The sequence below is a fragment of the Labeo rohita genome, chromosome 24 (assembly GCF_022985175.1).
Source record: "Labeo rohita strain BAU-BD-2019 chromosome 24, IGBB_LRoh.1.0, whole genome shotgun sequence".
Classification (NCBI taxonomy): domain Eukaryota; kingdom Metazoa; phylum Chordata; class Actinopteri; order Cypriniformes; family Cyprinidae; genus Labeo; species Labeo rohita.
This window is the reverse complement of record NC_066892.1, coordinates 7,948,272-7,962,146: the sequence shown is the minus strand read 5'-3', so window position 1 is coordinate 7,962,146 and position 13,875 is coordinate 7,948,272. Positions and strand designations below refer to the sequence as shown.

The window sequence follows — 13,875 nt, the reverse complement described above, 5'->3', positions numbered from 1 at the left end:
GGGTGAGTACATTTCCAGCAAACTTTCGTTTCTAGGAGAACTGTTGCTTTATGATGCAATGTGCCAGTCATTCGAGCTCATAATTTGCAAGTGTATTTGTATGTAAACGTCTTGTTGAATACCAAACACATTCTCATGCGCACTCATTGAGACGTCCCCTATCATCATGTGCCCTTGAGCAAGGCACTTCACCCGGATTGCTCCAGGGGGACTGTCCCTGTAATAAAGACGTGCTGAAGTCACTTAGGACAAGAAAGCAATTACCACATGACTAATAACTATAACTAATAAGCTAATATAGGCATGCACATATTTCTCTGACTCATTTTTTGAAGCAAAGCTTCCAATTAGGGTTTTACAGCTGGCTGTCATTTTAGGCGAGTCTCACAGAAATGTCTTATTAATGAGAAATAATGTTTGTGTAAAGGAAATCCTGTTGTTAGTACCTTTTTTGCATTGACAACTTCATGTTAAGCACAAAAAATCTGCCATCGTCGTACTGTAAAAAAAAAAAACTATTTTTTGTAAATCAGTCTAAAATAAATTCAAATGCATTGTAAATACTGCTTTGATAAATATTTTATGATTTAATATATTTTGTGCACATTAATTATTTATTAAAGGATTATATATTAATAGATCTAAAATATGCTTTATGTAATTTTCTCTCTTTTTTTTTTTTTTTTTTTTTTTTTTTTTTTTTTTCCGGATGAAAGTTTCATAGGATTTATTCGCAAATAACTTTTTTCTTTATTTTTATTTATTTGTTTTTTAACAAAGCTAACTGGTCTTTATTGTCAGAGGGTTTCATTTTTGTATGTACAATTTGCATATTATGTGTATATTTTGATATATACTGTAAACAAAAGGTTAAGTAGGGCCCTATTAAATCAATTTTATTTTTTTCCCCAACCTTTCTGTTATATTTTTTTCCAAATTCCATTTTATTTATTTATTTTTTCCAAATTCCATTTTTTTTTTTCTGTTTTAATTTTTCTGGATTCCATTTTTTCCATTTTAAATTTTCTAGACTCCGTGTTAATGGTTAAATTTGAAAAAATATGAATCAAAAGGTAGGTAAAGTTATCAATGTAATCATAAAATGTACACAATTTAACAGCAATTTATTAAAAGTTTGATAAAAGTTTAATTTTTAAGGCGCTATGAAATACGTTTTATATGTTTTCTTTCTCAGTTCAGTTTTATTTTTCTCAAATTCTAATTTTCCAATAATTTTCTGGATTAAATTTAAGGTTTCATTGAATTTTAACAATCAAAAGCAACTCTAATTGATTGATTTTATGTTGTATGTTTATTTATTTTATTTATTTATTTATTCACAAATACAGTGTTGTGTATTTACATTTTTCTGGTAAATAATTTCAGTGGTAAATATTCATTAAAAAATAATGTTTTAATAATAATTGTAGTAGTAGTGGTAGTAGTAGTAGTACTATCTGTAAAAGTTTCTTCAAGTTAAACCAAACTTTTATTTTGGTGGGTTGTTGCCAAGACCTTTAAGTTTCTGTTTGTAACGTTTTCCGTTTTAATATTTCTAGACTCTGTTTTAATGTTTAAATGTAAAAATATGAATCAAAACACGTCTAATTAATTGTAATCATGAAACGTACACAATTTAACAGCAATTTATTAAAAGTTTAATAACAATTAAAATTTTAAGGCCCTGTGAAATAATTTATTTGTTGTGTTATTCTTATCACATTCTGTTTTCCAGTAATTTTTAATTTCATTTTTAAGGTTTCATTGAATTTTAATAATCAAAAGCATCTCTTTTTTCAGAATAATATGAAGATATCATATATCATCCCATAAGGCCCTAGTTAAGTGTATTTCAAAAGATATTTCTAATGGTTTGCTAAGGATTGACGTTATCAATGAAACTGTGTGTTGAAAAAAACACTGAAGAACCTTTATTTCTTCGAGTGAAGTGTATGTTGTTTTTGATCTCTGTCTCTGTCTGACATTGAAGCCGTTGAATTGGTGTTTTTTTTTTTTTATTACGCTTGCAAACTCTGGTTTTTGGAACCACAGATATAGTTGACAGCCGTCTGCTTCTGACATGCAGTCAGATATGATAGACCATCATCTTCTTTCATATTAACTTGTTATTTTGAGGCTTTCCATTTATGTTCCTCCCCAGAACTACTACTGCTTTTATATCTTGATGCACACTTGTATATCAAAGCAGAGTTCACAATTGAGCCATCTCAGACAATCCAACAACCAGTTTCTGTTATTGAAAAACTATTTTATGGCAAAATCCACCATTATGCTTTCAGACACATATGTTCACATGCCAGTTATGTAATCGTTAGATCACCAGAATACAGTAAATTACTTCACAATTCAAAAGTAATCACACCTGTCCTGATCATTCCAAGTTAAATCTGTAATAGCACTCATTATATTAAATGCATTTCATCTATCACAGAAAGTACTTTACATTACAGAATGAACAAGTGTGGTTTCAAAATCTTTTAGTATTCTGCATTGCTCAAATAAAGTATATCGTCTCTATCGTTACTGACCACAAGCAAAGTCCCTTTAAGCAAGTCATTTCACTTGGCAGCCATCTTGGTAATAAAGATGTATTGTTGTTTTGACTAATGACACTTTGTTCCAGAGTTTTATAGATCGTAGAGAAAGGTCTTCTTTTACCGGCCCAGTATATTGGTTACGGGGGTCAAAGACGACACGTCCCATTTTGGTGTCCGCACCCGATTAAATGTATATAAAAAAGATTTTTAATACATAGAAAACATATGCAAGTAAAGTGTCTGCTTTAATGTTTCAGATAACTTTAGTGCTGTCAAGCTATTAATCACGATTAATCGCATCCAAAATAAAAGTTTTTGTTTATATAATATGTGTGTTGTTATAATAATATGTGTGTGTACTGTGTATATTTATTATGCATATATAAATACACACACATACAGTATATATTTTGAAAATTAACATGTATTTAAATGTATATATTTATAATCATATAATTAATATTACATGCAAATATTTTTAATTTGTAAACATTTTTTCTTAAATATATACATGCGTGTTTGTATTTATATTTGCATAATAAATATACACCGTACACATAAATTATGTAAACAAAAACTTTTATTTTCGATGCGATTATTTGCAATTAATTTGACAGCACTAAAATAAAATGTCAAAATATAGATGAAATAATGTTTCATTGTCAGTCAGCGTAACATATATTTATGTAAAAATGAAACAACGTACTTTTTCTGACCTGTACTAATATATAAAAGAATAAGTGATCATATGACATTTTATTATGTTGATTAAATATACAATATAATATAAATGATTGAAAATATCTTGCTGACAAAAGGGTAATACCTAATGGTTAAAAGTATTGTGATGAAGATTGGTAAAGTTTTAAAATTACAATTATGTATTTATTTTGCTCAGAAAAAAAAAAAAAAATAAGCAGGACAAAGTCTAATGCATGGGTGAAAAAAATAAACTGTTATTGTGAGAATTATGAAATGAAGAGCTAAAATTTTGCTAAATGCAACATTTTGAATTTTATGTCATAATTTTGGCTTTTCTGTCATAATCATGACTTTTTGCCTAAAAATTATAGTTTACCAAAGCATGATTTTCTTTTTTAATGTGGTGGAAATTAGGGATGCATGATATTGAATTTTGCCGATATCCGATATGCCAATATTTTTCAGCTCATTTTGACTGATAGCTGATGCCCATAACAATATGTCCTTTTGACTGGAAACAAGTCTCTCCTGTGTGGAAATTATAAGCAAATTATTTTTAATTTTAGTTAGTTTTTAACAAGAACTTAATTGTTAAAATTAAATTAACAATAATGAAGTTACAGTGCATTGAAGCTTTGAAAATTTAACATTTGAAGATCTAAAGCAAAAGAGCTGTAAAAGCTCTGAAAATCTTTTAGAGCTCATAATTTGTTTAAAAAAATATATAGCATATTACACATTAATGAATAAATTAGTATATATAAAATTATTTAATTTACAAGTGTCATGTTTGTAGTTTTTTTTTTTTTTTTTTAATTCATGTAAGCTATAGCTTTTGACCTTTAAATAAAAACATACTCATGAATTTATAACATCAATTACTGCTTTATTTAATCAGAAACACAGTCTAAATGTTATTTGTGTATTTTACTTTCATTTTATTACAAGTCGGCCAACAGCGCCCTCTACAGAATTAAAACTTATTTACCGAACGGGCGTTAGGACCCCGGGGGAGGCTGCTGCTGCTGCTGCCCTTCCATGTGCTATTTGTTTACTTAATCATCAATCTAATCATCATTTAGGCAAAACTTTGCTTCAAGAATGGGTCACACTGCTGATGTGATCTAATCTCTAGCACACCCTGAGCATCTGAGTTATTCCTCTTATTGGCAAGACATATCGCATAATTTTTCATATCGGCAAATGCCCATATTTACATTTAAAGCCATTATCGGCCATTTCCAACAATTCCAATATCAGTCTGATAATATTGTGCATCCCTAGTGGAAATGAACATCCAAATGAAGGTGATGAAACTGCTTGTTAGTATTGGTTAGTAATTTCTTCTTTCGAGAATGAAATCACAAGAAATTGTTCTTAATCCCCTGATTTTAGAAATTATACAACACCTACTCCATTTTGAAGATTTGATTGTGTTTAAATCGTATATGTTTATGTGGTCTTTATATATTTATAATCTTCTGTCAGTTGTCTTTTTACATCCAAGTAATGATACTGAATTCATGTACTAGAGGGTTTCTCCATAAAAAGTTGATTTTAGAAATGTATTGAGGAACATCTAGGTTTTGACTGCGGATTAGTATATTCTCCTTATTCATATAAAAGACCCTTAGATTTCTCTCAGCTCTGCGGAACAGATTGAAAAGACTCTCTGTCAACAGAAAATAGGCTATCGGGAGTATGAAATAGCTGTTCATTAACACAGTCCAAACAAATATCGCTCCATTGTCAACAGCGATCATCTGGGCCCTACAAACCAGCGAGAAACCAACAGATGTTCATGTCTGGCTGAGTGATCAGGACTTCATGCTTGAATTGGTGTGTGTTTAGTCAGTTTTAGCCCATTAGGTTGGAAATGGTTGAGTTTACTGGCCCACTGTCGGGCATTAGCATTGGGCTACACATCATGATATTGTGTTCTCATTTATTAGAGTGCCATTATGCAGAAACATGTGAATATGTTAATATAAAACTGTTATTTAACAGTGTCAATCCAAGTTTGTGGATGGTTCTTCTCTTCTTGTGTGAAAACTTACAACATAAGGCTATGGTGTAATGTTGAGGTATTCCTGCTCAGAGGACTTTAACCTTGTGCTTAGAGATTAACCCTGAAGATTTAACCTTTTTATTCTGATGCAGATTAGTTCTTTGTGTTCATATGCGCTTAGATCCATCTGTACGGTAATCAAGCCGTTTGTTGTGGAGGAATGCATTTAGAATATTAACAGTTTTTAAACAGTTTTAACAATTAAAAAAGTTTAATGTAAATGTGATAGTACCATTTAAAATGTAATCTACAACTTAACTACTAACAGTATAAACACTCTGTTTAAAGCTTTAGTTAACCTACTTTTATACCTCCTGTTGTTATTTAGACAGTCATACTGTTTTAGTTGCTAATAGTAGTTGCTATGAAAGAATCCTGTCCAGTATGACACTACAACAAGCTCAACCAATGATATGAGTTCAGGGCGGGGCTATTGGTTTGCTTGACCAATGAGAGAATTTCTTTGGTGACACTGGTGCTATATCACCTACAGTTGAGGTCAAAAGTTTACATACACCTCGCAGAATCTGCAAAATGTTAATTATTTTGTACAAAATGCATGTTATTTTTTATTTAGTACTAACCTGAATAAGATATTTCACATAAAAGATGTTTACATGTAGTCTACAAGAGAAAATAATAGTTTAATTTATAAAAATGACCCTGTTCAAAAGTTTACATACACTTGATACTGAAATACTGTCAGAAAAAAATCCTTCAGGTCCAACAATTTCTATGTTTTTTTAGCATTTTTATGTATTTGAACCCTTTCCAACAATGACTGTATGACTTTGAGATCCGTCTTTTCACACTGAGGACAACTGAGGGACTCATATGCAACTATTACAGAAGGTTCAAATGCTCACTGATGCTCCAGAAGGAAACACAATGCAAGAGCCAGGGGGTGAAAACTTTTTTGAAGATCTGGGTATGTTTTATTTATTTTGTCTTCTGAGAAAAATAGTAACTTCTGTAGGTTCTAAAGAGCAGTACTAATGAAAAAAAAAAAAAAAAGGCAATATAAGAAAAATGTGCACATCTTCTTTCTGTTCAAAAGTTTTCACCCCCTGGCTCTGAATGCATTGTTTTTCCTTCTGAAGCATCAGTGAGCGTTTGAACCTTCTGTAATAGTTGCATATGTGTCCCTCAGTTGTCCTCATTGTGAAAGGATGGATCTTAAAATCATACAGTCATTGTTGGAAAGGGTTCAAATACAAAAAAATGCTGAAAAACCAAAGAACAACAGACAGTTACACTGTTCAAGACAAACAAGGGACTCATGAACAACTAAAAAAAAAAAACACAATTGTGGATTATTCAGGTAACAACACAGTATTAAAAATCAAGTGTATGTAAACTTTTAAATGGGGTTATTTTTATGAATTCAACTATTGCTTTTTCTTGTGGACTATATGTAAACATATTTTATGTGAAATATCTTATTCAGGCCAGTACTGAATAAAAAATAAAATGCATTTTGTATGATCCTGCTTATTTTGTTAAAATAATTAACATTTTGCAGATTCTGCAGGGTGCATGTAAACTTTTGACCTCAACACTATAATATCAGCGTGATATTAATCTCATTTTTCAGTGCAAGAAAATTGTGTCTTCTGTCGTAAATTTGCAATCTGTCAGATAAATTGCAGCTCTCTTATTTTTCAGCCCTCTAACTACCTGTCATACGTAGAACATTTTTCACGACCCAGTAAATTCCTAATGGATACAATCAAGTCATTTTTCCTGTTGAATATCCTTTTTCACTTGGAAATTGTCAAGACAAGCTCTTTATTCTCATTGTATCAGCAAGTTTTTTCCCCCCCATGAGGTTGTTGCATTAAATATATATTGAAAAATACAAGTACACATGCTTACATTGTCCAAAAATACCACATTAAAGTCTTAAAATCTCATAGATTAGCTTTTGTCAATAAATATATGATACAGCGTGATTAATCTGTTTAATCATCTAAGTAATTTGATTGACAAATCTATTTCCTGATGGATGTAGAGATCAAACAGAAGGGTTGATGTTTTTTTTTTTTTCTGTCGTTCCTGATCATTTTCACTTCTGCTGGATGCTCATAACCTAGATTTTGCAGTATGTGTGTGTAAAGCCTTGGGCGGTTGTGCTACTGTTTTGAAGTAAGGAGGGGGGGCAAAGAGGCCACCAAACTCTGACGCTTCTCTACCCAGATTTTTATGTGGAGGTTTATGCAGTTTGGGAATGTGAGATTAAGTCTCTCGGCTTTTGAATGCAGAAGATACCGCTTGCATCTATAAGCCCCAAAAGCAAACCCTCGAGGAGCCGGACAAGCTCTTAAATCACTCTGACAGATCAGGAAGAGCCTCAAGCTCCTCATGTGTGTTCATATCCTGGTCTTGTTACCTCAGTCAAACCCAGATCTCTGCTCTCTTGAACAGAGGAAGAGAAAGAAATGTCTCATTAGTTTTATTGCAGATAGAGTTTACTTTAAATGGCTAAAATCTTTATGGGACCTAAAATCCGTTTTTAATGATGACATGAATTTTTCCAATTTACTTGATTTAATGAAGTGATGATTCAATCCTGGATTGTAGTATGTGAGACTATATGTGATGTTTTTCCGAATGTGGCAGGATATTAAACAGCCTTATCCATTGGGAATTGATTGGATTGTGAAGAAGAGGGCTAAATATGAGAAGCCTTGGTGACATCAGCGGAGAAGGAAATTACATTTTGATAAAAAATTACAAAAAGTCAAAATTACAAAAATTATTCAATCCTATAGATGAAGTATACAATGTGAAAAGGCCTGCAGTCAAGGCAAGGCTTCTGTCTACAGCAATATTGCAACACTTCATCTACTAATGGATGCAAATAAGGGCAGAACGAACTCTAATTTGGATTTATGGGATAGAAATAGTGCCCATTCTCATAATGAGCATCAGCACAATAAATAACACCACATTTATTATGACAGTCATTTGCAGAGGCCAGACCGTCAGGGTTTAACAATGCAGCCAGAGACTCATCAATATCTTGCTTCTGTTTTTAGGCTAGTTTTCATTTTTAAACTTTTTTCATTCAGTCTCTTGTTCTGTTTCCTATGGAAGCCTGTTTCCGCCACTGAATAAAAATTGAAAAAAAGGTAATTTCGTTTTTTTCCTCACAATTCTGACCTTTTCTCTCAGAATTGTAGGATATATACTCGCAATTGCGAGAAATAAAGTCTAAAACTGTTTTTTTTTTTTGCAAAATCGCTATTCTGAGTTTGTATCTTCCAATTCTGACTTTTTTCTCGCAATTTCAAGTTTTCTTCTCACAATTCCGAGTTTGTATCTCGCAACTCTGACTTTTTCTTGCAATTCCAAGTTTGTATCTTACAATTTTGAGTTTTCATCTCACAATTCTGAGTTTAAAGCCAAGTTTGCATCTCGCAATTGTGTTTTATTTTTCTCACAATTCCGAGTTTGTATCTCGCAATTCTGACTTTTTTCTCGCAATTCCGAGTTTGTATCTTGCAATTCCGGGTTTTTATCTCACAATTCCAAGTTTGTATCTCGCAATTCCGAGTTTATATCTCGCAATTCCGAATTTGCATCTCACAATTCCGAGTTTGTATCTTGCAATTCTGGCTTTTTCCTTGCAATTCCGAATTTGTATCTCACAATTCTTTTTTTCTTGGAATTCCAAGTTTGTATCTCGCAGTTCTGACTTTTTTCTTGCAAAATTGATTTTGTATCTCGCAATTCTGACTTTTTTCTCACAATTCTGAGTTTATTGAGTTTATATCTTGGAATTCCGACTTTTTTCTCACAATTCTGAGTTTATATCTCGCAATTCTGACTTTTTCTCACAATTTCGAGTTTATATCTCACAATGTTTACTTTTTTTCTCAGAATTGTGAGATATAAACTTAATTTACTTGAGTTAGAAAGTCAGATTCTGAGAGGGAAATAAAGACTGATGGTCTCAGAATTCTGTATTCTAAAGTCTGAGAAAAAAAGTCAAAATTGTGCATTTATATCTCACAATTCTGATTTTAGAATACACAATTGCGAGTTTATATCTCACAATTCTGACTTTTTTCTCAGATGTAAACTCACAATTCCAAGAAAAAAAGTCAGAACTGTGATTCAAAAGTCGCAATTCCCTTTTTTGTATTTTTTATTCAGTGACGGAAACAGGCTTCCATAGCTTTCCCCCTTTTTCACTGGCAAATGAAAACTAGGTTTTGGGTTCTGTATACAGTTTCTGTAAAACTGGGTTCTGTATACGGTTTTAGACCTGATAAAATCGAAAATGATTTTGAATATGGTCTAATTGGGACATTAAAAAACATCCGTTAATACTCGTAGTAACGATCCATAATACCCTACAAACCATCTAGTAATACCCAAACAACTACCAAGACCTCCAAAGCAACATGGTGACATTTGCACTAATAAGCACAACTCACATTTTCTTCAGCAAAATGTAAAAAGGTATTATTTAATTTTATTTTAGACGTTTGTCATTTTTGAATGTTCCGCTTTGTTTCAGATCACCGTGACAGAAACGGCGTTGTTCTTGATACAGTACACATCGAAAGATCTTGACAGTCGAGAGAAGACCATCGTGACCGGGGACTGCTGTTACCTCAACCCATTAGTGCGGAGGACTTTCCGTTTCCTCGGTATGTCACGCCTATTCCACTTCATTTTATGGATCTTTTTATGAAAAGTTGTGCTTTCAGCCCTGGCATTCAATTTACAGTTAAACTGTGGGAATTACTTGGAAGTGTTTTGTCCCTCTCAACAGAAAGAGAGGTTGCACCAACCAACGGTAAGTGCACTAGTGTCAAAATCCCTTGCATTTTAGGTTATGACCAGTGAAGGAGGGCGGCTGAAACACTGTTCACTCAAATAAAAGTTGCCCTCATTTACTTACCCTCATGTATGACTTTCTTCTGTACAGCACAAATGGAGGAAGTTTGGAAAAAAACATTCTAAAAGAAAGTTCTTAATAGCATAACATTATATTTTTAGGTTATATTTTTAATTTCAATGTTCTGGTACAAAATTCATTTTGATGCCTCAATATTGAGAACATAGCCTGTACTTCTATATGATCTACATGTGTTTCTTGCTGTGTAGCCGCACGCTCTACAACATCATGATGGTAAAGCCGCTCCAGTCACGTCATATACACTTACTGAAGTTTAACAAATTAAGTCTGGACTTAATCTGTGCTGTCTGTCTGTCTGTCTTTCTTCCTTGCTCTTTCGTTCTCGCAGTTCAATTTTTCCCCTTTTCACTCAATTTCTCCCTCTAATGCTTTAGTGTTTTTGTGAGATAAAGAAACAGCAACGTCATGGATTATTAGCCTGATCCTCAGAGAAAATCCACTTCAATCTCCTATTAATTTCTGCATTAAATGGTTCCCATTCACCACAGAGGCTCTCATTTTCCAGCAGAATATACAGTACTTTAGTCATACTTTCACAGTTTGCTGCACCTTGTCATCCAAGCTGTGGGATTGTTGGACATCTGACGGCATTAGCGGTCTTAAAGACAAATCAGATAAGCATAAATGTTCCTAAGCTTCCTACAGGGTGCTGAGAAGATCACCTTTACTTTGCTGACAGCATCTGTCACCGTTCAGCAGCAGTCAATGTGGCCCAGGGGAAATCGGATCTATCTGAGATCTTTTTTTACAGCACTTGGCTCCTCAAAAGCATTGTCATGATTGTTTAATTTGATTCCTTGCAAACCGCAAACTCAGAAGATAAAGCACCTAGAAGATGTCATGTGCATTTCCAGCCAGTGGCGGCTGCTTAAAGTGACAGTGTTTTGAATGATGTTTCTTCCTGTTTTGTTTGAGGTTTGATGATGCATCTTAACTGAAAAGCATCAAATGAGACCAGTTGCATTGTGACCTGGAGTCACTGGCTTGTGTTATTTGCATAATGAGTCACGCTGCGATGTTCTTCGGGAGAGATTAAATTTAGAAAATGGCTGTGGGTCATGGTGCACTCTCGGTTAGCTCAGGCAGGCTTTTTCAGTAATATCTCCCCATCTCTCTGCTTGAGAAAAACTCTTGGTTCACGCTGACTCTTGATATTAAAAATGATTGTGAATGAAAACATAAAACACTTCTAAGCATTGTGTGTTTGTGCCAGTAAAACATTAAATAGCTCCTGTTTCTCGTCCAAGTTATATCAGTGAAATGCTAAATCTGATGTTTTTTGGAACAATTTGAGCTCTAGCTGAATGTATCATTATGAAGGTAATGGAGTTAAATGTCTTTTCATAAAGCATGCATAATTGGGTAAAATCTTTTCTTTTATTATCATTTCAGGCCATTTAATTATAAGGCATGTTTTGCAAAAAACAATCTTCCAGCCTGAAGCGAAAACGAAATTATGTTTTGAATCTATCCATGTCATATATATAGTTTTTTAGAGTTTTAATAGGTTATTAGCAGAAGCTGTAGAATATTATAGAGGTAAGATTATGAAATCATTCAATCTTGAATCAGTATTTCATGTCTACGTATTTTTTTTTTTTTGATGTATAATGTACAGACACCTAGTCCTTTTTGCAAAAAAAATATGTAATTCCATTTTTGCAATACATTTAATGTGACTCTTTTGACTCTTGTAACTCTTTCGATTCTTTTTATTGAATCTAAAACATACAGTGCAACTGGTGTTGACTGATTCACTAACAAATGACTCCTTTGAGCCAATCCTTTTAATGAACGATTCCAAAAAAACTCATGGACAGGAGTTTGAACCAGCTGAATCTTTCTCAATTAACTCACTGAATCAGAGTGGATGCGAACGAATGCTAATTGATTTAACAAATCAGCTGGTCATTTTCACAAAACCGGTGTTGGCTGATTTACTAACAAATGACTCCTTTGAGCCAATCCTTTTAATGAACTATTCATTTTGAATCAGTGGAATCTTACCCACTGAATCAGTGTGGAAATGATCGAATGCTAGTTAGTTGAACAAATCAGCTGGTCATTTGTTCAGAATTAACTTATTTAATGTCATTTATTTAACAAAATCAATATATATAATATATTATATATATATACAACTCCTTTGAGTCGGTTCTTTTTAGTGAATCCAAAACATACAGTACAACTGGTTTTGGCTGATTCACTAACAAATGACTCCTTTGAGCCAATCCTTTTAATGAACAGTTCAGTTTGAATCAGTTGAATCTTTCTGAATTAACTCACTGAATCAGAGTGCATACCAACAAATGCTAGTTGGTTGAACAAATCAGCTGCTCATTTTTGCAGAAAATGCAAAAATGCATTTAATGCCATTTATGTAATGCATTTAATGTGTATAATTTAAAATCTTCTGACTCTTATGAGTCAGTACTTTTTGGTGAATCTAAAACATACAGTTGTTGTTGTTGTTTGATTCACTAACAAATGACTCCTTTGAGCCAGTCCTTTTAATGAACCATTCAAAAAGTCTCATGGACAGGAATTTGAATCAGTTGAATCTTTCTGAATTAACTCACTGAATCAAACTAGATATGTACAAATGCTAGTTGACTGAACAAATCAGCTGGTAATTTTTGCAAAAATAAACGTATATAATGCCATTTATGTAATACATTTAATGTGTATAATTTGATCGACTCTTTTGAGTCAGTTCTTTTTAGTGAGTCCAAAACATACGGTGCAACCAGTGTTGTCTGATTCACTAATAAATGACTCCTTTTAGCCATTCAAAAAGACTCATGGACAGGAGTTTGAACCAGTTGAATCTTTCTGAATTAACTTACTGAATCAGAGTGGATATGAACGAATGCTAGATCACTGAACAAATCAGCTGGTCATTTTCGCAAAATAAACATAGTTAATGCCATTTATGTAATGCATTTTGATGTTTGTAACTTGAACAACTCTTTTAAGTCAGTTCTTTATAGTGAATCTATAACATACAGTGCAACCAATGTTGTTTGATTCACTAACAAATGACTCCTTTGAGCCAGTCTTTTTAATGAACCATTCAAAAAGACTCATGGACGAGAGTTTGAATCAGTTGAATCTTTGTGAATTAACTCACTGAATCAGAGTGGTTATGAACGAATGCTGGTTGTTTGAACAAACTTGTTTAATGCCGTTTATGTACTATATTTAATGTGCATAACTTTAACAACTCTTTTGAGTCAGTTAATTTTAATGAATCCAAAACATGCAGTGCAACCAGTCACTAACAAATGACTCCTTTGAGCCACTCATTTTAATAAACCATTCATAGACAGGAGTTTGAATCAGTTGAATCTTTCTGATGCTAGCTGATTGAACAAATTTCTGTTCTTTTGGTGTCTTCACAGTTGTTGAGATCTCTGTGTGAGAGGAAGTGTGAATGAGCCATATTTAGCTCCAGTTCGCTTGCAGACAGAAATACAGTTCGGGGACTGTAAGCGTCAAAGTTATTATGTAGCCAACGTGACAGAAAACAGGATTGATTTGACGCCAGCCGGTGACATTATAGGATGGCCTTTTTATGCCAACCTCAACTGGCATTCTCAAGTCTCTTAGTAAAACAA

General features: G+C 33.0%; 1 protein-coding gene across 2 annotated transcripts in view; it reads left to right on the top strand.

The window, feature by feature from the left end:
- plppr5b (phospholipid phosphatase related 5b) overlaps positions 1-13,875 on the top strand; it is a 66,223-nt gene that overhangs the window by 21,474 nt on the left and 30,874 nt on the right. For both annotated transcript variants that reach the window (XM_051097543.1, XM_051097544.1), the window contains one exon: positions 9,854-9,986. In XM_051097543.1, coding sequence (XP_050953500.1) covers positions 9,854-9,986 — 133 coding nt within the window. The remainder of the gene's footprint in view (positions 1-9,853; positions 9,987-13,875) is intronic.